The sequence below is a fragment of the Rousettus aegyptiacus genome, unplaced genomic scaffold (genome assembly GCF_014176215.1).
Source record: "Rousettus aegyptiacus isolate mRouAeg1 unplaced genomic scaffold, mRouAeg1.p scaffold_m13_p_17, whole genome shotgun sequence".
Classification (NCBI taxonomy): Eukaryota; Metazoa; Chordata; class Mammalia; order Chiroptera; family Pteropodidae; genus Rousettus; species Rousettus aegyptiacus.
The window spans coordinates 28920488-28946164 of record NW_023416292.1 but is presented as its reverse complement, the minus strand read 5'-3'; the positions used below and the strand labels follow the sequence as shown (position 1 = coordinate 28946164).

General features: G+C 48.4%; 1 protein-coding gene across 5 annotated transcripts in view; it reads right to left on the bottom strand.

Annotated features, from left to right (window-relative positions):
- Positions 1–25677, bottom strand: part of NOTCH2 (notch receptor 2) — a 155479-nt gene that overhangs the window by 69918 nt on the left and 59884 nt on the right. For 3 of the 5 annotated variants that reach the window (XM_036235008.1, XM_036235007.1, XM_036235009.1), the window contains one exon: positions 22215–22296. The exons of 1 other annotated variant lie outside the window; for it this stretch is intronic. In XM_036235008.1, the coding sequence (XP_036090901.1) occupies positions 22215–22296 (82 nt within the window). Of the gene's footprint in view, positions 1–22214; positions 22297–23166; positions 23747–25677 lie in introns of those variants that run through there. One more of the 5 variants, XM_016151927.2, reaches the window with a different exon arrangement.

Sequence of the window (25677 nt, the reverse complement as noted above, 5' to 3'; positions counted from 1 at the left end):
TCCTTTTGACTGAGCCATTCAACGGGAGTAAGACGTCCCATGGTAACGCATGGACTGACCCTCCGTCCTCTCCAATTATGTGAAAGACCCTGTGTCCTCTCTCAATTAAGCATTAAGAAACGGTAAGTTCTTCCTTTCTTTCCATTGAGACCTTAATTGATCTCTACCTAGATTTCTGGGTTACGTTTAAGGGTTGAGACTGCGATGAAGAGAGAAAAAGGAAGTACGGGAAGGGGGAGGGTCGATGGGGCTTTTCCCCCTTTACGTAAATATGTTAACACGTAAGTAGTAGGCCGCTTCTTTAACCAAATAAGAAAGCACGAACCGTCGCTGAAATGACATGAGAAACAATCCAGGTCACCCTACAGACAGCGCGGCAAAGCCGAGAAAACAATGCACGTGTAGCGTCGTGTGACATTTTGCGCACGGTGTGCTGAGGGCCCATTTTGCGGGCGACCCGCGGACTCACGACACACACACCCCAACCTGTCGGCAACAGCTATGACGATTTTCTCTAAACAGCATTCAAAAGCCATGAAAAGTCTCCATTTTCACAATGCGAAGGTTGTTTAAACGGGACCCCTGAGAAGCAACTAAAAGGAACCAGGCTTCGATTCTAACTATAAAACGTAGCATTTCGTCTGCCGCCTCAGATATTTGATTCAACTCATTTCTCCGCTTTAACTTTTCGGAGGATAGAAAGCTAAATCTACAATGCCGTTCCACCGTTGCCTTAAAGGTAACACGTTTAGACCCAAATCTTCCTCCGCAAAACCAGCTCCCACCACGGCATCTCGTGCCCGATCGCCGCGTCTGCATTCTCCCGGTCGCCCGGACTGGGCTCATGCTTCGCTCCTTCCCGTCTGTGCCAACCGTGTCCGAGGCCTTTAACGAGCCATTGGTCGGCGAGGTGAGGTCCTCAGAGGTCACGGTTATGGAGAAGAGGAGGAGGACCAGAGAGTAGAGAACTGGGACTTCGCCCAGGAGCACCGCGCGGTAGCTGAGACGGCCGGAGGAGGAAACGGAGCCGGCGCGTTGTTGCGTAAGTGACCACAGCCGCCCCGCCCCTCCCCAGGGCAGTGTACCGTCCGTCACTCAGCGTGGCAGAGCCAGGGGCGGTGGGGTGCCGAGCACCTTCGCGAGCGGGTGAAGCCTGAGAAGGGGAGGCGGTGAGGAGAGGGCACGGCACGGACACCGGAGGCTGGCTGAAGGTGCCAGCGAGGACACGAGGAGTCTGTCCCTCACGTGGGCAGCAGGCCTGCTCGGGGTCCTGGTGCCGGGGCCTTGGACAAGCCTCTTAACTTCGCCGACTACTAGTTCTCTTGGATTCTGAATAGTTAAAAGGCTACTCACAACATGGGGTTGTGGGCAGAATCAAATAACATCGAGTTATGTGAAAAACCTTACATTAAAAAGTTTTGCAAATGAAAAGCATGTTTTCTCTTTTTGCACTTATTGTGAAAAACACGATGCATTATTTAAATTATAGTTTGATCTAACAATAGAATACTTTTCTGATTTTTTTTTTTTTTAAGTAGGGGAGTAAAAACCGCCAATGTAGCAGAGCTAAAATTAACTCTGAGCTGTATTAGTAAAAGCATTTGCAACTTATTCAGGAAATCTGTCATGGATAATGCTGAAAAGTGAACAACTGTCATTCACGATGACAGTCCTCTGGACATGGTGAAGTCTAGTTAAGAACACTAGATTCTCCCGCATGGAAATTATGCACCTTGTAAATAATGGCGAACTTTTAAACACGGATGGGCATTGCCCAACTTTGCTTCTGAACTATGATGCTGAAACCATCTCCCCAAAACATCACGTGGCATCTGCTCAGAGAATGCAAACTCATGGAAATATCAGCATTGTAAACACTTCGTGAAAACGTTAAGGTTCCCAGGAAAACAAAAATGAAATACTATGAAAGGTCCTGGGGGCAAACAGAGGTGTTTCTGAATCATCTGCTATTAGGATTTAATCTACACTGTTGCTCCCTATGTGGGAAAGTAAGTTTCAATTCAGGTGTGTTTAAGAAACCAGGAGGAGGAGAGGTCGGCTGACTACAGCTGCGGGTCCCCTGGTCCACTACCTGTTGCTCCTGTGGGGCCCGTGAGCTGGGAATGGCTTCCGCGTTTTTAAATGGTTGGGAAAAAATTAAAAGAAGGATATTGCGTGACATCTGAAAATTATGTAAATTTCAAATTTCGGCGTCCATAAATAAAGTCTGATTGGAACACGGGCATACTCATCCATTTACGGATTGCCTCTGGCTACATCTGCATTACAATCCAGGGCTGAAGAGTTGCACTGAGATAATACGGCCCAAAAAGTATTCACTCTCTGGTGCCTTACAGCCTGTCAGCTCCTGAGCAAGAGAATATATGAAGCCTAGGTCTATAAATAGCACCAGTTTCGCTTATTAATGATGTTAATGATGATGAAAAAGCATGTTTCCACACAGACTATTACACTCATTCATCGGTAACATTTAGTAATTGCCTATTGCGTGACAGGCAGTGTGTTAGTGCTAGGTGAATCCTTCAACTCGTAGTTTAGATTCTAATAGGAGAAGACCAAAAAAAAAAAAAAACTAATTAATAAAATACATAATTTGTTAGGTGGAGTTAAGAGCTCAAAAAATATAAACAGGAAAGGGGGATAAGGAAGGTATGCGGCTGGGGACAGTATTTTGGTTTTAAATAGGGAAATCAGAGAAGGCCCCTGAGAAGGCACGTGTGAGTGTGAGTAAGACCTGAACGAGGTGAGAGACTAACCATGCCGGCCTCTGGGGGAGGCGTGTTCAAGGCAGAGGGCAGAGCGAATGCAAAAGCCCTAAAGCAGGGCACAGCCCTGGTATGTCTGAGGACCAGCTCTGCGAAAGGGATGAAAAGGGAGAGCAGCAGAAACCGGATGAGAGCTGTGGACCACAGCGGGCCTCGGACACCGCAGAGGAGGGTTTACTCACCAGTGAGACAGTACTTGGGTGCGAGGTACAGCTGACTTACTCTCCTAAAGCCCATGCACAGAACCACGTCCTGTTTATAGCTGAAACTAGACTTATTATCGGCATAATGAAAACCTAATTTCTTATTTAAGGGATTCTAGAAGGCTATTTTTTCATCTTAAAACACATACAAGTCTCTTTTAACCTACGTTTTTCACGAAGCCCCATTTCCCTCTGCAAATTCTTCCTTCACAGCCAGACATCGGTAACTGCTGCCTAGTTTCACGAGTATTTTCTTTTTTCTTTTCTTTTTTTTTTTTTTACATCCACTTCTTACTTGCTCCCTCGCGACAGAATTTCCATTCTAATTGTTGCCCGGAAAACTCTGTGCTCAGAGCAATGACTTTCCCAAGTCTTCAAGTTCAGCCGTCTCATCTAAGATTTCATCATAAGGAGATTCTCTCTCCTGCAGGAGGTATTGCTGACTACACCTTCTACCACCTTAACCTTTTCATGCCTGGCTTCAATGACTCCTCCTGCCGCAAAGCTCGGCGAGTTTTCAGTCTGGATGGCTGACTCCCCTTCTTCCCCTTCGATCGTGGCCCCCTGAAAGTTCGGGCTAGGCTGCCCCGCTCTTTTCCCTCAGGTGCATTTGTTACCGCTGTCGACCATCTGATTGTAAAAAAAAAAACCACCATCGTGTATTTGACTCCCAAATATACATCTCCAGTCCCACATGTTCCGTTTGCTAAAAGCCATCTACTTACCCTACTATATATCCTGCCGAATACCTGAAACTAAACACTTAAAAAGTGGCGTCATTTTCTGGCACCACGAGACTTTATTCCCTTTTTTCTAAGGCATCTGTTCATAATTTTAAAAGTCACTTTTGGTTAATCCTTTGAAATTATATGTAATTTGTTACCATGTTCTGACAACTCTTGGTAAGTGAATGCCCACCATGCTTATTATTTATCTGCATGGTTTCCTTTCTGATATAAATTCCGATCATCTTAAATGCCTCGGAATGATATCTTATTGCTGGCTTTTCCTCCGCATCTAGCCTTCCTTGGAATAACAGAACCTTGGGATTCAAGGCACCTTAAGGTCATTTCTATACAGTGAGATGAGTCTTTCTAAATATCCCTAAAAGATGATTACCGGCCTCTTCCTGAACAGGAGCAGTTACGCATGGCATGCCTGAGAAAGAGTCGGGATTTAACAAACGCTTGAAATTATTTTTGTGCCTGCTACTAAGAGTCCAGACTCTAGCACCGAACCACCTGAATTTCAATCCTAGCTACTTATCTGCCCGATGAGTGATTTTGAGCAGATTACCAGATCTCCTTGTTGTAAAATGAATTTGATAATAATGCCTACCTCATAGGGCTTTTCAGTAATTGTAAAGCACTTAGAATGGCATCCGGCACATAGAAAACACCACACGTTTATTAAGTAAAATGAGAGGACACTCTTCGGCAGGGGGATCCCACTGTCAGAAAACTCTTTCTGATGCCTTATGGCTCCTCTGCCTCCCCTCCCCAGGCATATACCCAAGATCGCTAAAAATGTAAGCCCACCTCAAAAATTCGTGAAGAATGTTCACAGCGGTATTGTTATTCATGACAGTAAAAAGTGGGAACCACCCAAACGTCCGCAAGCTGATACCTGGATAAATAAAATATGACATAGCCGTACGGTGACATCTTATTTGGCCCCCAAAAGGAACGAAGGTCCGATACACGCTAGGACCTGGGTGAACCTTGAAAACGTCATGCTAAGGGAAACATGCGGGACGCAAAAGGCCACACGGTGTGTGATATTACTTCCAGGAAATGTCCAGAACAGGCGAATCCACAGAGAAAACAGATAGGTGTGGCGACTGAGGACGAGAGGGGTCCTTGGCGGGGGTCGGGGGAGAGAACAGATAACAGTGACAGTTACGTATGTCTGTGCATAGACTGAAATCCCTTGAATTTAATAGTATGTGAATTATATCTCATTTAAAAAAAAAAAATTCTGCCTCCCTACGGTTTCCGCCTCCTGGCTTGTCCCTGTCCTCCAGAACAAAAAGGAGCAAGCCTTCTGCTCTCACACGTAGCCCCTCGAGGAGTTGAAGATAGTTACGTTGACGCTTTGTTTGTTTGTTTTTCCAGGATTCAGTGCTTTGGACTATTCCTCGATATAAAATGATTTCCAGACTTCCTCACCATTTGAGTGGCTCTTCTGTGCTTAAGATAACAACAGTGATCAGAACGGTGACCAAAATTTTTGCGGTACCAACTGTGAGTTACGTATTTGCTAAGCATTTTATGCTAGGATCTCTGGGTACTGCTCCCTGCGACAGGCTGTTCCATTAGGGTCTCCATTCTGTGTGTGAGGACCCCGGAGCTTAGGAAGATTACGATTCCCAGGCCAGGAGACACGGGGCAGAGGCATCGCACACAGGTATGACTCCGGGGCCTCTGCACTTCAGCGAGAGGCTAGCCTACTCCCCCCACTAGGTATTCTAGTTCGCCCCCCAAAAAACAAACCTCTTTAAAATGCAGGGCCCCAAATGGAAGAAAGCAGAGCCCACAGCCAGACCATCCATCCCCTCTGTCTGGACACTTTGTTTCTCCTACTGCAGCCCAAGCTACGCTCACTTTTTTAGGAGCCGGAAAACACTCCTATGTGCTACTGAACACAGAGTCGGTTCAAAAGCCCAGAGCCTTTTTTTTTTTTTTTTTTTTTTTTGGTCCACGTGAACTACTTTCAGGCCCTATCTCTCTCATCCTGTACTTGGGGAACGTGTTTTCGAACCCGGTCAGTGGACCCATCGTTCCCCGTAAGCCCACCGTGCCGAATCTTCCCCGAGCTCAGTCTTGACTGAGAGAGCTTTCACACTTCATTCGTGTGATCGCGGGATTTCAGTGCCGGGCCCCGGATGAGAAGTCAGTGGGCCGAACCCCCACTGCACTGGCGAGGACGCTGACGTCAACCGATACACCCCACGTTTGTCGTCGGCGATCCTGGAGATTTCCCCGAGCTGTGCATCATCCACAGCTATGGCTCTATCTCTACCTAGATCTTTCATCGGAGCGTAAAATAGCACTTGACTGAACGTATTCTACTGGGTCTTGCTTGCCCCAAGACTGGCGACTCTTCGGGCAGCTCTGTTATCTGAGCTGCCCAGCATCCTATTCACACCTCTCCATAAGGATAGCCAAGAAATCCCTTGCTGAAGCTAAGCACACTACTTAAAGAATAACCATCTGAAGCATAATGTTGATCATGACCCTTCTCTGCTCCGAAACTAGCTTTAGAGTCAAATCTAAGTTCCTTAGAATCTTTTCTGCTTTTCTACCTGACTCCTGCCATCTGGCTCACTCCTTAGTGATCCATAATGCAAACACTGGGTTATTTCCACACTCTTGTCTACTGCTCCCTATACACAAATCTTTCTAATTCCCAGTGAAAACGTCACGCTTCCCCATCTGCTTTGTCTCTAATGTGCGTTCCTTTCTTCTACCCTTGCTTCAAAGCTCTGCTCAAAGCCTGTGCGCCCTCCGATAAGCCTCTTCCAAACCCGCTCGCCCACCTGTGACCCCTGCGACCGGAGATGCAGAGCCGCGTAATGCACTGCACTGTTTCTACCTGTACGGCTCTTCTGCACCTAAGCCATGCCGTCTCTCCTGTGCCTCTCTCAGCCTCCCGTCTGATATTTTCCGAGGGGAGGGGAGTGTCTCGAGACCCTGGGTGCAGGAGCCTAGAATACCGAGAACGACTACATGCCTGCCATTCGGCAAGTGGTTCCAGCGCAGATTAAATTTTGTGTGATGGATAAAGTCAGTCTCTCAATCCACGTCTGCCATAAACCCCGCCTCCCGACTGGTGAAACACAGGCCAACTCACCCCTAAGAAGCATCCCGAGGTACCAGATTACCCGTCGATCCCCTGCAGGCCACGCAGAATTAGGGACAGGGAGAGACGGGGAGAAGCTGGAAATAAAGGACCGCTGTTTCCTAAGGCAGGAGACCTTTCGACTTCGCCAATCCTCGTTCCAGTGCAAGGCAAGGGCGCACGCACCCCGCTCACCGGAGTGGGGATCAAGACGCTGCCTGACAACATGAGCTGTGCAGCTCTCTTCCTGAGACGGCTCAACGCCGAGTTTGGTTAGATGCTGGCAACGTGGCTAAGCATCCAAGTTGCCTCGCGGATCTGTAGTTCTATTAAGTTAGTTACCCCAGTAAAAAGTTTGGAAACCAGCCTACGTCTTGAATATAAAGGTCTATGTAAAATTTTTTCTAAAAAAAAAAAAAAAATAACCAAGTAAATCTAACAGAGGCCTTTTGTTCCCCAAGCCACGTGCGCGCCTCCCTCCCGCAGGGCGCCTGTCGCGCATTTTCACGTTTCTCGGTGACTTCCTCCTCCTCTTCCACTCCTTTCTCCAGCTTTGGAAGCTGAAAGAGTATCGTTCCCAGAGGAGGCTCTGAATTCCAGGAACGCTGTTCCGTTTCCTCTTGTTTGTTTGTTTGTTTGTTTGTTTGTTGGGGGCGGGGGACGGCTTTCTCACTGTCGAACAACTCCGCAAACTCATGCGAACACCTCTCGGGCCCGTATGGACGCAGTCGTGGCGTTTCTCTGAAACAGCCTGCCATTTCTGACACCGAGAAGGTCCACTCTGCCACTGCTCCTGCTCAAACACGTGCGTGGGGGCCGAGGTGAAGGGGACGGAGAGACAGGAACGAGGGATTCCTCCTGATGGACCCAGAAACCCTTCCAAGGAAAAGGAGCCCACGCAGCCCCCCTCGGCTAAGTGGACGGAAACCAGGCCCCGGCGCTCACACGTCACCCGTGGCCTGGACTCGTTTCGGTGCGGCCGCTTCGCGGGTTTCAGCGGGGCCGGGGTCTGAACGGCACTCCGGTCGAGACCGGTCTGTCTCCCTCGTAACACGGGACAGAAAAACTCGTTCTTTCAAGTCCCCTAAGCGAATGGCCACTCATCTAGAGAAAAGCTTCAAACGCTGCAGGAGCTGGTGTCAGCTCCAGGGTGACCGAGGTCTGAGCAGGAAATAAGCCCCTTTTCCAAATGAAAGCCAGTGTGCCCGCTCCTCGTCCCCCCCCGCCCCCCGCACTCTGTGTCACAGGGTGAGCTGAACTGCATCCAGCACTTTGCTGCAGCTCTGCCTTCGGCTTTTTTTTTTTCTTTCTTTTTCTTTTTTTTTTTTTTTTTTAAGCAAGGATTTGGCCATTAAAAAAAATAAAACAACAAAGCCAAACGCCACCACATACGAAAAGAAAGAGAGAGAGGCGAGCTTTACAAAACAGCTATTTCAAAATCATGATTTTTAAAAAAAAAAAAAAAAAACTATATAGAATGTGGAGCAGAGGGAGGGGGAATGCCTCGTGTGGGCTGTGGCGGGGCTGCAGCTGCTCCTCGTTAAAGCAACTCGTTACTCCCTCTGGGCCGGTTTCCAGCAGAAAATTCTTTAGACAGAACTCTGCTTTCAACCCACTTTCTTCTTGCTCTGGGCCTCTCGGCCGCCCAGTCCGCAGTGGCAGCCTGCCCCGGCTCAGCCCGAGAGGGGGGAGCTGTCGTTAAGGTAAATGAGGTAAGGGCAGGGGAAAAAATAACAAAACCCAGAAACCAAATTAAGCATCGGTCAGAAACAAAGGTCTGCACTTTGAAAGGGCCCCAAATCGGTCTGTTCCTTTTCTGTGACCATAATGCCAGCTTAGTTTCCTGCCCCCTCCGCTGCCGCCCCTGTTAAAGTAGATAAAAATAATTGCTAACAGCCAAGGCCAACTGTAGCCAGTGAAAGTTCCTATGTAATGTTTAATTCCCAGGGCTCTGCCTATAAACTTCTAGATGCCCTCGCGCCTACAGAGTCGGGTCCAAACTCTCTGGTTGGCATTCAAGAGGCTCGACCTACTACGAGTCTAACCAGCCTTCACGGCCTCTCTCCTCGCAGAGCCTCCGTCAGGTAGGAGACCTCATCAGAGTGTTGATTCTGTGACTCTGTGTAAAGGTAAGTAACTGGGTTATACTAATTACTGACACTGTTTTTTTTAAAAAAAAAAAAAAAAAAAAAGCCAGGGCCTGAACACCTCTAGTCAACTTCCTGGTACAGAGGGGAAGAAGAGGAGGCTGTGACGTTGAGGTCTTGCCGTTCACACTCCTACCTCCTCCCCCCCGCCCCTCCCCCAACGAAAGCACTACTGCTCACTCAGCGAGAAGGAAAACAAAAGGGGGAGAAAAAGGTACTTGTGTGCGGAGTTGGGGCCCAGCACTGGGCTGGTTTGTGGTAAAACACTCTTTCGAGGGCTTCGCTGGTCTGATGTACAGGAAACGAACAGACCATCGTTCCAGCCCCCTCCCCCCCCACGCACATGCTTTCTGCCACCACTAATAAACAAAGACGACCAAGTACTGCAGGACAGCCCGTTTCTCTACTATGTAAATTCAGCTTCCGGAACAGAACATTTCTGCTTTTCTTGTGGAGGTATTTCAGAAAATGTTAATCTCGCTTCCCACGTCAGGCTGAATGCTTCCAAACGGCCAGTTTCCCACAGGAAAAGCACCTCGCAGGGAGCCGTGAGGCCGGGCGGCCGGGCGGCCTCCTCGGAAGCCACCTCCCTCGGTGGTGCTCGGTGCGTTCGGCTTTTTCTCCGCCCGCCCCCGTCTGAATAAAGCAGTGAACACGCCCTGACGTCGGCAAACCCGCACGGGAAGGAGCCGCGGTGGTGCCAGCCTGCGAGCTGCGCTGCCGGTGCGCGGCGCTGCCCGCCTTTGTCGGGGACGGCGTGCGAGCGAGTCCGTCGGCGACCACCGCGGTGGGCGGCCCGGCTTCGTTTGCGCCAGAGTGTGCGCCTGCCCTTGACTTCGGCTTACGGCCCGGGAGCAGAGCCGAGCGCCTGGTCCCCTCGGTCACCGGGCGGGAGGCTGGGCGAGGGCGCAGTGCGGGACACGGGTGTGGCTGCCGCGGCCGGGGGTGGCCTTTCCTGTGTCCTCCTGCGCCCAGGCGGGCCCGTACCGGCCGCGGCCCGCGCTGGGCCCTGAGAAAACGTGCGCCTGTGCTGAAACGTGGCACGTGAACTCTACACGTACGCGTTGACAGAAAGCGCCCTTCTCAGCGACAGGCGAGGAGGAAGGCGTCGAGCCCGTTGCTCGCGAGCTGCCCCGGGACAGGAGTCCCGGAGGGTCCTCAGACGCTTGCAAAGCGCTCTCCGGACTTCCGAACAATGTTCTGTCCCTAGCGAAACGGGCTGTAGGTGCCGTTGTGGCTACCAAAATATAAGGCATTAATTACAAAACGGCTGTCGGATTCTTAGTAGATTTTGACGCGTTGCATTGTGTTCAGACAAGACACCGAGAAATGGCTTCACCTCGGGCTCATCCCCACCTTCACTCTCTCCCTGGGCTCAACTTCTTTCCGCTCCCAGAACGTGCAACAGCGTGTGGCTTCTCCCGCCAGACCCTGGCACGTGCCGTTCACTCGGCCCGGAACACTCGTCCAGCTACGTCCTGGGAGGCCTACGAGCTTCTGCTCAAATGTCATTTCCTCGGAGAAACAGGCTTGACGTCCCCACTGTACAGTCCCGTAACCCCGACAACTCACACAACTCATTATCCTCCGCTATGATTATTTTCCCCAGCAGACTAAGAGCTGCTCATCGCCACACTCACAGTGCCGAGCGCGGTGTCCGCTGTCCAGGAGGCGTCCGACTGTCCGGGGATAGATCCTTAACAGACACCGAAAGGCAAAATGCAAGAGTCCGTGGAACCCTTACACCTTAAAAAGGCCCTTTCATTATACGCAAAGTTTGGAACTACTAGGTTGAGAAAATTACCCAAAGGATTATCAAAACTAATTAAGATTCCTCACATATCGAGGGCTTCTTAACCCCTGCTCATCCTAAAGCACTCAAAGGGGGCCAGCCGACCCCACAGGGAATAGATTTTTTAAGATGACATTTACCCCCTAACTACGAAATTAACTAACACACACAGTCTTCGTTGTCTCTCGCGCTTTTATTAATCTTTGGTAAAATGTGAAAACGCCAGGAGCCTGTCGCTGTGAGTGACGGAACATCCTCCAAAGTGGCCTCGGAAGCACAAACGGCGAGGTTCTCTGGAGGCTGCGCGGTGGAAAGCAAACCGGACTTCGGGGCAGAAAAGCGAGTGTGGGGCCTGCTCTCTGTTCTCCAGCGCGAGAGGATGCGCCCCTGCCAAAGTCCAGAACACCAAAAAAAGTGTCTGAAGGCAGAACAAATCCAAATGCTAATGGTTTGGTCTGAAAGGATTCCTACTTCAAAAACAATTATACCCAAATCATTGTCAAACCAAACCTGAACGTGGAGAAAAATCTGTATTTTTTTTTTCAAACTTTAACAGGGTAAAAAAATATGTTTTTGTAGATTCCAAATAAAGCATTAAAAAAAAAAAAGTAATCATACATGTGGGCAGGCAAAACCGTTCCATGAATAACTGGAAAATATAATTTCAGAATGCCTTGAAACACTACAAAATCCCACTTAAATGGCCTTAATTAGAACCACAAATAATAAAAATAGTGGACAGAGGGGAAAAGGAATAATGGTGTCTAAAGCCTATTTCAAGACAAAAACCACTACTTCCTTAAAGATAGGACGATGGGGGGGGGGGGCGGTCTCACTGGTTTGTGCCCTTCCAAGCCAGAGAAATGAAGTCTCAAACAAGCATCCTGAAATTACACACTCAAGTCTACTCAAGGTGAAGATAAATGCCTTCTGAGACTTTACTACATTTGCCCCCAAACTAAAGAGATGGACGTAACAAGCGCAGCAGACACGGTGAAGGCAGAGCAGCCCCCGCTAGCCCTGTGCTTGGTCACCAAGCCGAAGCTGCAAACAAAATCTCCCAGATCTAAAGACAAAGCTGTATTAGAGCAGAAACCATCACACAAATCACAAGAGACGTTGTCACACTAACTCCAGGGAGGCATCTCACTTGCTGAGCTCGGTCAGGGCGAAGCCACAGCTGACGTGGCCACATTCTCCCGTCCCGTCCTGCTCTGAAAAAACTTACCTCGTGGTAGGTGAGATGTATTCAGGGCATATGTGAACAAATACTTGGATGAATAACAATATAACTCGTGTGCCGTTTTACACAACCTCTCACCCGAGACCCTAGCGTGTTTTCAGATCTGTGATCGAGTGGCTCCCAGGAGAACTTTCCTCGGCACCAGCCCCGGCTCGGTCCCTGGACGTGAACCTTGACCTTGGCGAGCCACCTCACCTGTCTGAGCCCGAGCCGCCAGGCTAAAAACAACTGATGTGTGCGCAGAACAGCAGTCTGGGAAGAGAGGCGCCAAATTGGACCTGCGGGTGGGCAATCGACCACTCAGCAAAGGTCGTCGAGGGCCCTTGTCCAGATATCGCTTTTGTATTTCCTCTCAACACATAAGTGCCCACCTTCCTTCCCCAGCTCATGATGCTCTCCTTAATTCTTATAAAGTTTAAGAAATCATAGGTGACATCCTATCATTAGAGAGTTTGCTTCTGTGGAGACTGATTCTGAACTCAGCCTTTGCCTGGAAGGAAATGAGTCAAGTTTTTGTTAGTAATCAGGTTCTGCTCGTTTTTTAAGAGTGACCCAGAAATTCAAGGTCATGAGTTTTAACGATATGAGACAGAGAATCAGACACCACAATCATCATATACAAATAGGACTAAGGCAGAAAAATTGAAGTCAAGAGGTTCCTAATGTCCTTCTCAGGATGACTGAGGTTTCAGAAAGGGGCAAGTTGCCCAGTAAAATAATTCTTCAAGGAGACGTGTCTGGCTTACAGAGCAAGAACCGGCATTTCGAAATCTTAAAGGGACAGGTGGTTAAACAGCTATGGCTCTACCATGGTCCAGGCAAGAGAATCATAGCCGCTGTCAAATGCTTTCCACACAGGAGAGGCAGCCCCGGCTTATTCTGGATAATTGAGGGTTTGGATATGTACTGTATAATCAGAGGAAACAAGCAGTAAAGGACATGAGCTAATTTGGGGTAACCAACGATTTGGCTAACAGACGCTTGCTCACTCTGGATCCCTGAAGTGAACCGGATCAGGCCAGTGACATGCTGGACACGGGACCCGAGGCCGGCATCCTCGAGTCCTCAGCTAAGAGCGCGAGCGCACTGCGTCGCGCACGGAAGCTGGTCCTCTCCTTCCTCGGTGCCCCTTTTCCCACTGCCTCCCCTGTCCAAGCCCATTCTTCTTCTGGCCTCGGCACTGTCTGAGTTCTGAGCTTCCTTGTCAACGGTGTCCACACGCCTACCTGGATGCTGTTCTAGAAGCGGCACCAGAATCGACAGTCAGAGCCAAAAAGGTCCGAGGGTGGCGGGAGGCGCCGGCTCGCAGCTGCCCTGTCCCCCCGTCCCCAGCCTCCCCCCCACCTCGCCCCTCACTCCGGACAGCCCAGCTTCAAGCATTCCAGCCAGTGTGTGCTAAAGGGACGATTTCTTAAATCGCTTTTCTGTTGCTGTGATACCGGGTTCACCCGCATTACCTGTTCAGCAAAATCTCACGCGGACGGAGGTGTGGGCAGAACTGAGCCACCAAGAGGCAGCAAAGCTCTGAGAACACGTCGCCGAGGAAAGACTGATGAGGATGCTGACAATGACACCCCAGGAAACAACGGCCCTTCTACTTCCGTCCTTCTCCTTCCCCATCTCCGACGGTGCTGTCAGTACGTTCAGACGTATCCTCTAAGGGACTCACTAGGAACCCTCTGACTTCAGCCTTCTGTCCCGCGGCAGGAGCCGCTGAGTCTGCTTCGTAGCTCTCACCGCCCGTGCCACTGTGTTGGGTTTTTTTTCCTACATGTGCGTACTCCTCGTCTCCCCAACAAGACGGCAAGACGACAGGGGACGGCCGCCATGCCACGTGCCCAAGAAACACGACATTCGCTGTCAGACCCGCCCGAGGTGCGCACACTTGTGACAAGGAGGTCGGACAGCAAGGGCCCCTGGGCGGTTCTCGCTCTTCGCAGTGCCACGCGGTGCGCCGGCCCAGGAGCTGCCTCGGTGAACTCCAGTGTGGTGAAGACCGGACTTTTCTTTGAAGACTGCCAAAGACCAACTGGTCGCGTCCCCCCAGCCTTCCCATGCTGAAACCCTAATTCCCAGTGTGATGATATGTGGAGGTGCGGCCTTTGGGAGGTGGTTGCGTAGATGGAGTCTGGAGGGTGGGGTGCTCGTGGTGGTATTAGTGCCCTTGGACCAGAGCTTCCGCTTCCCACCGTGTGAGGGTTCAGCGAGAATGGAGCCATCTGCAAACCAGGACGACGTCCCACAGGGACCAGACTCAGCTGGCACCATGACCTTGGATTTCACGGCCTCCAGATGTCTGCTGCCCAACCCATCCCCCGTCCGCGGTAGTTTGTTATAGCTGCCCAAGGTGACTGAGACAAAATGTGAGTAGCCTGCAGTGCCTCAGGGTCTGCCTGGCTTTCCATGTTCAAGGTCACAGGTATAGTGATTTCAGGAAAGTGATCCAAATCTCTACAGATTTAGAACCCTAACTGCTACTCTTCCACCGAAGTCCTACCCAGGTTATTTTCCCATTAACAGCTATCTTCTCGAAATGCCTTTATTAGTCCTAGCATTTACTTTTCTTTCTTAAAGACCTTTTCATAAAGATCCAGGTAAGACGTTATTTAGGAGAGAATCATTTTAAACAAAAGGTAACTGCATTAATAAGGACAGGCAGACGGCATCAGTATAAGAATCAGTACTGCATTTCCGGACACACGGGATGAAATGCTAGTGAAGAGTACTGACCATAGATAAACAGGATAGAGAAGTCTGGGAAGCCCCCACGAAATGCAGTACACCTCATACGTAAAGTAAAACGTAACTAAGACAAATATGGAAACAGGAGACTCACATCACACACACACAACACAGAGGGGTGGAAGAGATCCCAAACTTCATTCCCAGGTACAAAGTTCCCACGTACGGGATGTTGTGAAGAGGGCTTAATGAAAACGTCCCTCCCACACATTTATGTTAGCTTAGCAAAGAAGAAGGAAGAAAATGACTTGGGAATTTCTAATTACATTTTTATCACATTCTGATATCCCCTTTGAATTTAATCTTGCTAGCCTTGATAAAAGATGAAGAGCCAAAATTTAAAATAAAGGCTTTAATTAAGCTACTACGGATCCTGAAAGAGAAATATTTCTCATCCCGCTTAGCCACAAGAAAAAAAAAGGAGAAAAGGAATTCCTACATGAAATTAATGGCGCCAACATGCCACCATAAAACAATAAGAAGGACACTTCACGTAGAATCACGGTTAACTTGGGAACTCTGCTGAAAGACGGCTAGCTCCACTCACGTCTATTCACGCCAGATTTGCAGGACAAAATTAGTTGACTTAACTTATTGGCAGTTACCCAAGACATGCAAAGGGACGAGGCAGAGCCTGAGAACCACTCTCTCCTACTCCTCCAGCTAACGCTGAAGTTTGCAAAGGTTCCAGCCTACAGGATATAGATTAGTTGAAAAGAGTATGGGAATCCTGTTGCTCGATAGTGAGAAGAAGTGGATAATCACGATTCCCTTATGAAACACTCCTCAGGGACACCTACCTTACCTGTTACAGGGTGTTTCAAGGATCTGAGTGTTTATGAGAAGAATCGGTATAGGAATGTCACTGTCACAGGTCTGGACCTCAAGTCCTACGGAAGGAAAGCCTCCCACCCATAACCCACACTGCGAATGGCAAGCGCGCTGTTTAACCACCTGTGACTCTTGTGCGGGTAGCAACATTTTTCAGAAGCTGCGGGCTCCGACCTATCTCACTTTCACAGCTGCATAAAAATCTGTCCGGACCTGCTCATCTTCCATTAGGAAGGAAGAAGGGAGACGTTCCAAGTTTTTCAAATTAGTTTTCTCTGCTAAAGAGAATTTTAATGGACCACATCCTCCATCCCTGCCTTCCGTGACTGCCCTCTTCTTAGATTTCATCTGCATAATTCCCCTGAGATTTCAAGTCAAAAACCGCTTCTCAGGAATGCGTCAGCCACGCCTGGTCCACGTACACTCAGGTACCAACACGCGGGAGCAGTCCTCTGCTATGAGCTGCCCAGGCCTACCCCACGCTACTGTCCCGATTTTAAAATCAGGCACTATATAGAGGTTTAACCATATTCCTTACCTGAAAAGCCACCTTTCATATACTTTCAAGTGCACCCCACTTCCTTTTCTGAAGGTCACGTTTGAACTGCCACTTTAAAATCAGCAGTTTTGTCCCATTTTACTGATGGGCAACTGGAGACCCACAGCGGCAGCACATTTTCCAAGAACACGGCTCAGGTCGGCTGCCTGAGAGTTACGTGAGCGTCAGCAGATTGCTTAGCCCTTCTGAGTTTTCCACATGCTCGTTTGGTAAACATGGATGTTAAAACTAACTACGTTGTATGAGGACTAACCAGTAAAGAACTTTAACGGAGCACAGAGCCTGGCACGTAATCGGTCCTCGATAAATGTTAGCTAGTGTATTTTTTAACCTGCCAAAGACCCAATTGCTAACAGGAATAACGGCTCAAACGTGAGTCTCACATAAAAACCTACATCCTCTCCGTGGCGGCAGGGCCCTTCCAGACGTCTTGACCTGCTCGCCAGTGCCAGAATGCACCATCCGGGAGCCGGAAGCAAAGGAAAAACTCAGGAATACGGATCTTCTCCTTATTTAAAATTTGGATAATTTTATTATAGGGTTTTTTTTTGGCATTAATTTTTATTTTTTGAACTACTGCACAAAAATATTATTTACCTTGACGACTGAGTGTTTTGGTACCCTCTTAAATCTCACGCGCAAGGCGAAGGCCTCCCCCTGGTCCCAGCCACACTCACTGGCGACTCCTTCGCCAAAAGACCCCGTTACAGTCTGTCGTTGCACGAGTGACCTTTAAATACCCCAGGTGGACCCATTCTGAACCTCTTTAAGAAGTCCAGGTTAATGAATTGATAATTATTAATTTACAACTTCCCAAAGAAGTGCGAAGTAATGTGATAACGCGGTCGATTGATTGCAACTACCAGCAGCAGAGCCTTCGGTTATCTGGTACAGGCAGTGGACAGAAGTAGCACGCCAGGCCTCTGCCAGCATCTACCAGCAAAACTGCGCCTGTGGAGTTCTGGCTAAGAGGGGCGCCCCGCCTGAAGGAACCCTGCTGGCAAAACAGGTCTCAGCAGAGAAGAAAGAGACCGTGACTTAACGGCCGACGTTCTTCCCAGCGTGCTCCTCCGATGCGACACTGCACCTCAACGGTGCCGAGTACGCCAGCGAGGCGAGCCAGAGGGGACCCGGCTGTGGCCACGGCTCTTGAAAACGCCTTTCTGGAAGAGCACCTCCACGACAAACACTGGTAACGCACCCTCCGCTGCAAGGCAGGCTCCAGAAGGTCCCGAGTGGCCATGCGGACACTTCTCGACTTATCACGGGGACAAAAGCAATGGCTTCGGTTTCCTGGGGCGGCCTTGGGAGGCCTGGGCCAATGCCGCTCCCTAAGCCTGACAAGGAAAATCATTAGTCGTTCATGTCTGGCGCTTCTCACAGCGAGTAGACACAGATCTTAGGTAAAATGGGGCACACCGAGTTGTATATTAGGACATTTCATATCGATAATGACTTACTTTAAAAGGCAGTTTCTAGCTAGATACTTTGGCAAAGAGCAGAGGTTCTCGAAGGCGATCACCCACCCACACGAACCTGTGTTAACGCGTGGTGACTTTCCACCAGCATCACACATCGTCACTTCTGAAGTGGTCTGTCGAAAATTTTGCAAGACTCCTTTATAACTATAATTTTTATCACTGAAGACAATGGCAAAGTAACTTATATCAGACCAACTCTCCTGCTTATATTAATAATAAACTCTGGACAAAACGTTAAAGGTACCGGAGAGCGCGCAAAAGCAGGCAGAAACGGGAAGGGACGTGAGCCTCAAAAAACAGAAAAACAAGCTGTGGGAAACCTACAGTTACATGGCTTTCTCCCTGAAGGTGTTCCCCAGTCCAGGTAACGCCAGAGGAACAGAACGCAAGTCTTCTGGAAATGGAAGTCTTCCTGCGCTGAGCATGCAAAGCTGTCTGGAACAGTCAAAGCAGCTGGAAATTGAGGAGGAGAAATCCCAGAAAAGACAGCACCGCGGGCAGGGCGGCCCTGAGACACACACTCAACTCCCTCCGCATCCTTTCGTGCCCTACGGCGGATGGCTGGATAAGCAGCTGCGGTACGTGTACACAACGGGGTATCGCTCAGCCATAAGAAGAGATGAAATTCTGCCATTTGCGACAACGTGGATGAACCTCGAGATAATCATGCTAAGTGAAATCAGGGAGACAGAGAAAGCTGAAACCCACATGAAATCACTTACATGTGGGATATCACCTAAAAGCAAGAAACACACAGGACAAACAAACAGAGACGCGTAGACATGGACTACAGACTGGTGGTTACCAGAGGGGAGGGAGGAGATAGATGGGGGAAAAGGGGTCAAATATGTGGTGACAGAAAGATATCTAACTGTGGGAGGTGAACACGCAATGCAATATATATGTCTTCCTATTGACTCGTACACCTGAAACACTGGATTTCATTAACCAATGTCACCACGATAAAAACTAATTAATTAATTAGTTCAGAAAAAAGAAGGAAAGAAAGAAAATGATGCTTGACTGATGCGTGAATGAGAGGAAGCTGAGGAACCCAGGGGAAAAGCCAGGGCTGGAAGACTGGAAGGCTGAGCTCGGTTCTGGGGAGTCCAAGGTCTGAATTCGAGTCCTGCCAAATCGGAGGGGCTTGGGAGACACCCCACGCTTTCCACAGACCCCACCACAGGCTCACACCTTGGGAGTGAGGGCCAGATCCCAAGACTAAAACTTACACCGTCAAGCTGAGGGTAAAACAAACCCCCGTGGCAAAGCCTAAAGTCTTCACGGGGGTCGAGGTGACCTGCCAGAAATACAACGTGCTCCGGCGGACGATGAGCTTGAGGACGCATAACCCACGACGCCCGGTAAACAATAAAAACCAACATAAACGTAAAGGACAGGAAACCTGCAGCCATAGTGGAGAGGAAGTGTCAGGTGGCCGAAACACACCTAAAGACAAACCAGGTGTTAAGAACTGAGGGACAAGGACTTTAAATAATTGACAAATGCCTTAGAAATGCACATTTCGTGACTTTTACAATTCATAACCTCGCCCCCTCCCCCCCTCCCACACACACACACACACACACATTCTGGTGAACTTAAGCTGCCCATGATTTTTAATCAAGTTGGGATTTGGAACGGTTTGTATTTGAAAGCCTGAGACAAACAACTTGAAGGTGATTAATGACAGCTAAACTTAATTATATATTTACACCTCCCAGTAGGACAAGGGAGAGAATAAAACGTCTTATCTATGTGTAGTGAGAGGGCTTTATTAAGACCTGACAACAACCATTTAGGAGCAATAATTGAGCTTTATGCAAGATTACACAGGCTCTCCTCGTCTGGCAAACCAGCCTAATCACAGGCTGATAGAGCACTTAGGCTCCCAACAGTGAGAAAAAAACGCATGATCTGTGTACAGAACTAACCTTGAAAAGTACTGATCCTCATCTGTCAATGTGATCTTATCGAGGATTTCTATAATTTCTATAAACAGCCATCATATTTTAGCTGAATCAGTAGCATTATGCTCTTTAAAACATCTTCCATTAACTTCCACTCCTCCCTCCCGATAAAAGGAATTTGGCTTCGACTTTCCTCTCTTAATCCACTCAGCGATCTCGTGAATACAAAGATAATCATGTGCCCTGCCTGGCTGACGTAATTTTTGTAGACCTTCTAAGTGTTCTAATATTCATTTGCCATTTCGTGAAAACAATATTTACTGGACAAGCTGGATTACTTTCTTTCCCTAGGGAAAAAAAAAAGCGAAGCTGGGGAAGACTTACCGAAAGGCCTGCTGAGATGATGTTACTTGGGCTTACAGTTTCGCTCAGCGCCCCGCGGAGGTGGGCGGGGGGCCGCGAGAGGATGGACATGCCGCCCTGACAGGGTTCTCGCTTTTCCTGTCGCTTACGCTGACACTGCCCCTCCCGAAGATGCTACCATTACTTCTGCTGAGGTGCAGAAACACTCTTTTCCCCCAGATCTCGTTGTTCGTATTGGTCTCCCGGAAGAATGGGCTCACCCACGTTTTCCTTCCTCTGCCGTTCTCGGGGAGCTCGTCTCCCTTGCAACAGTGCTGGAAGACGGACGGCCGAGGGACCCGCCCCGAGCTATGTCCATGAACAACCCCTTCCCGCGGGGGCAGAGGGCAGGCGGCTCCACTTGTCCTTCGAGTGCCCCCGTCCCTTAGCTGTGCTTCCTCCAGAAACCGGGGCCAGCTCTGTCCCTCTCACTTTGGCGGGAGATTTGGAGACGAGTTGCCATGAACCCGTTTTCTCCCAAAAGCGACCCTCGGTGTCCTCTCCTTGTGAGTGCGCAGAAACTGGTCTCCCTGAGAAGGCCTCCCTCCCCGGGTCAGACCACAAATATGCAGGCCAACACTTGGAACCTATTTGAAATTCTCCCGACATAAGTCACCAAGTTGAGTTTTCTCCAAACGGTTTGGAGTGGGACGAGATTGCCTCTCTGTATAGTTAGTACCACCATCCCAGATGCCACGTGGGGCCAACAAAATTCTGAGGAGAGGGCCAGTTTCTCCTTCGTTAAGACAGACTTCTTATATCTGAACGGTGATCTCTGTTGAGTACTTCTTGGTTCAAGAGACGTGTTGCTGAGCTCTCGCTACGTACCAGGCATTAACCATATCAAAATGGGTAAGACCGCAACTTTACAATCCAGTGGGAGAAACAAATGCTCATAACGTAATGGGTTAACTACCACAAAAGAGCTGAATAATAGAACAGAGCGAGTAACTAAGGCACCAGATGCCAAAAAGGAACTAAACGAGATTTCGGTGGCTGATTCTAAGGTATAAAGTTCCTTTTCTTATTATCTTCAGTTGTGTTTCTATTCTTAAGAAGAGAATGTATCACATGTTTTTGAGGTGGCTTTTTTCCCCCTCACCTAGAAAAACTAAGTAAGCAGCTCATAATCGGTTACATAAAAATTTTCATGTCCAATGTTATTTTTATACCAATCCAAACAAACTATTGTTCAGCCTTACTGTCATCACAGCTTAAAATATTTTCACTTTGGTGAAGAAAATTTTTTCTGACTTGGAAAAATTCTGGTTTGTGCCATTAAAGATCTTAGATCCTGGTCAGAATGGACTTGATGGGAACAGATGTCATTATTACAGTGAACGGCATTCAGTTAAAAATCCAGAGAAAGAAAAAAAAAATGTGTCGGGTAAACTCACTTAAAATGCTCACCAAGCAAATACCTGTAACAAAGCAAAGATTATATACACCCCATAAAAGTGTTAAAGGAGATAAATTTCACATTACCAAATCTCATTTTCCATGATATAAATAGAACAGATAGGTATTCCTATCAAAAATTTTCAAATGAGGTAAAAGGAACAGAAAGGTCATAAGAAAACTGGAGAAGCCAATAATGAGGCCATCTTACTGAGCCCCTCAGACAAACAAAAAGTATGGCTAGACTAGATGGTTAGAGCAAAAGATAAGAAAACGCTCCTGAGGACTAGCCCACACTCCCTGGTCCTATTCCTCACCCTCATCCTTTTAAACCCCCGTAATAACATCCGCCACAGCCTCTGCTCCCCACCATCCCTACAGGTCTGTGCGCAGCCTCCTCTAGCACAGTCTCTCTCTCAGAATTTTTACACAAGGAAAAAAAGGTTTCCTAAGGCTATAATATTCATGAATATTAGGCAGAATTAGAGTCAATATCTACCTACTCTGACTTAAAAACAAGATCATAGTTAACATGTTAAGGAGTGATTCTAAGGGTTTGCTGAAAAATCTAAGAGAATATACGCAATATATATTAACTAGCTGAGTTAATTAAAAACTAGCTTAGTGATTAAAGAGACTCACTAAAAGGTCTTTTTCATAATGAAAAAGTTAACAATAAGAAGTTCTTATTAGCCATTTATGTGACATCCACATCCACCCATCCTCATCCCCCACAAGAACTATATCAAAAAAAAATTAGAGAACCAATAACATTTTACAAACGTATTAAAAATAGAATAGTGCAACTAAAACCTGTCCAGTAGCCTACCGAGGGAAAAATAAAATATACGAAGAAGAAAAAACATAGAGAAAAACTTACTTGCAGTATCCCGTGCCATTGTGGTAGGTGACACACACTCCTTCATTTACACAAGGCTCGTAGCCATCCCGACACTGCAGTGCTAAAAATGAAAACAAACTCACATTAGAAACAAGTCACTGATCATAACCCTCAGACACCAGAGAAATGTCACCCAATCCGGGCTGGCGGTCATCATCACATCCAACCTGACTCGGGTTTCCCCTGAGCGTTTTATCATTGTTTTGTTTTCTTTTGGCGTCTAGGGTCACAGAAGCACGGAAGCCCCTCCCAAGAAGTGTCTTCCCACAATTAACTGTTTTGTGGTCTTGAATGATGCCTGTGACACTCTGTGCCTCGATCTCCCCAGCGGTTACGTCCTGAGCTCCCAATGGCACTAGGGAAACCCCAAACTCTAATAGCCACGCTATGCCAGTAGCATCTCGGGATACTTCAGATGAGACATGTGAGGACTCATCGATACACCGTTAGGAAGACCTGGGTAGATACTCAGTAGCATGACATTAACGAATTACTTAAACCTTGGCGTGAAGTTTCAGAACAGGCCACTTGAAACAGCAATCGAAATCATCAACGATGTGCATGGAACAAACTGTGATTGAGAGACTAGTATGTACCATTCATTATATTAGGATCTAGAGAAAACAGGAGAAATGAAATATATAGAGAAATAAATAGAACGTAATCTCTAACTTCAAGAGGCTCACGCAAAGATGGGGAGTAGACTTGAGTAGAGATCGAAGAGGAGGGGGAACCAAAGGTCGTTTTATACAGAGATAAAATAATAATTCTCAAATTCTTGAACTCCAGTCCCTTTACGAGGCGATGAAAAGGCGCTTCACCACCCTGATGCCTCCCCAAAACGGACTACTCAGAAATAAACAGCAATATCAGAACGTTTCATAGATTTCAGTCCAAAGAGGAGGAAAACCATCCAAAGTGTGCCACTCGCTAGCTGTGTGATTACAGCGCCTTGATTGTTTACCTTCTAGAGATGGAATTTTCATCACCAAATGCTTATCATAATTCTAGTAACAACTGAAAAGGCAAGACAGACAGAAACCTAGTCAAACAATAGAAATCAAAATTGAAGTTCATGAACTTTTTCTGGAAGATTATTACGACGTCCGTCTCCGAGGACGGTCCGCGTATAAACCCCTGAAAGCAGAACTGAGAACTGTCCACCGTGTGTTTCCTCTAAGCCACACTTCCTGTGACCCACCTGGGCAGCATCAGAGGCTCGAGGGCCCAGCCGCCTCCCGGGCGTCAGAACCAGCGTCTCTTCTCCTCACAGCAGGGCAGGCACAGGCCAGGCGCTAGCAGCTCCTGCATCGATGATCCTGCGATCGCTCCGTAAGAGCCTCTGTCTGCTCTGTGATCAAGTGACGGGACCGTCTGAAAACGCGCTTCCAGAAACCTCATCCCTCAAAATAACATCACAGCAGCTAACAGGTAGCACTTACGCAACACCAGGTGGTTTTCTAAGCACTTTACATAGACTAATTCAATCTTCCCAACAGCCCTAAAAAGTAGTTCGCTTCATTACATGCACGCCACGGAAAGGAGTAAGTGGCCTGCCTGCCGGCACACCGGGGAATTAAAGAGTCATGATCCGAAGCTAGGGAGTCTGGATCCCGTGAGCATCTGTGCTCGTGACGGCAGCGAGACCCTGCTTCCCGCCATCTGACGGTCTCCTTCTCGGCATGCGTGGGGCAGGCGTTATTCGACCCATTCACTAGGAAGCGACGGCCGAGAGGTTAAGTGACCTCTCCGTCCAGGGCCTAGCACTAGCTGCAGCAGCCCGGGGCCTGGGACGCAGGTCTCTCAGCGCGTCCAGCCCCGTCTCCCCGCCCGCTGCTGGGATCACGCTCGCAGTCGCTAGGCTGCAGCCCGGACGGACAGACGCAGGAAGAGGGTCATCTCATCCATACCCCACTTCCCTGTAGGGCTCCAATGCTCCCTCTTCCCACACTGATAAGCCCAATGCAACAACTATAATTAAAACAGTTAATGTCAGGTTATTTCCTCCATACCAAAGTTCTCAAACTGGTTTTTTCATTCTCTTTGGACACTTTTATTAGTTTCAATGAGCACTTCCTGACTTTTTCTATTTGCTTTTTTTTTTTTTTTTCCTTAAATAAAACAAGAAAATCTCTCAGTAGGAAAAAAGTGTCCTGCGGGCACAGAGCACACTGCAGCTCTGTCCCGCCCCCCTGCAGGAATCTGGTGCAGCGGAGGGAGTCAGGTGACCTGAAATCCTGCCCTGACCGCTCACCAGCTGTGCAACAAGGAGCAAAGCAAGACCTCACGGGGGCTCATGTCCCTACCTCTAAACCGAACTGGGGCGAACCGCACATTCCTGAAGGTCCTGTGTGATCCGACAGGGACACCTCCCTCATTGACAGCATACGAAGAGCTGCCTAGCAGCTGGAGAAACCCATCCAGAATGGCAGAAGGACCCAGCCACCCATGACTCAGAAAGCCATGGGTGGGAAAGAAAAAAAAAAAAAAATCACAGTCTGTTCCTAGTAAGTGTCCTGGCAAATCATTACAATGACAGGTTCAGAGAAACACAAACAACCCAGAGTCAATATGTGGCAATCAATCTCACAAATAACTTTACAGCCGAGCCTTAGTGAACCAGTCAAACTCCACGCCCGAAAGGGAGGTGGGCTTACGGGGCTAATGATTAATGCCGTTTGGCTGATCTGTAGGTTCCTGCTACCTTGACCTCTTAACATCTACTAAGCCAGGGCTCTCAAACCTTCGTGTGCACCAGGATCATCTGGAGGGCTTGCTGGATCCCCCCTCACCTCCCCACCCCCCCCCAGATTCTGGTGCAGGAGGTCTGCGGAGGGTGGTGGGGGGAGGGGGGAGGCTGGGACTTTGCAGTTCCAACGAGTGCCCAGGTGCTGCGGATGCCACCTGTCTGCCAAACACCAACGGCGCTGAGGCATGAGCGTCCACTTTAAGGGATCCCCTAAGACTGTGCAATCCACCGGAGGCCGGGGGTGATCTGGGCAGCGACACGGTGCCTGCATGAACTTCAGGAAATAAAACTGGAGACTCATGACTTTGCCCAGAGGCTGTTTATTCCTAAAATGAATACTGTAATTATTTGCTACACAAAGAGAACTTAAAACTGATCATTCAAAACCATGACGGTGACTGGGAAAGACCTCATTTCAAAATTCAACTTACTTTTATCCTCCCCCCCCATGAAAAAAACATAAATTTAACTATGCGATTGAAAGTACCTTTATATTTATAGAGCAAAAACGCAGTGCTGAGTCATGCCAGTTAGAGAACTGATGCTTACACTGATGTTTTAATAGACTCGGAGAAACTAGGCACTCACCAAAAGAGTGGCTATCCCCCAAATTTTCACCGTAAGCCACAAATGGCGGTCACTCGGTAAATACTGGCTGACTGAAATCAGTCTCCCACACTGTGTGTGCACATG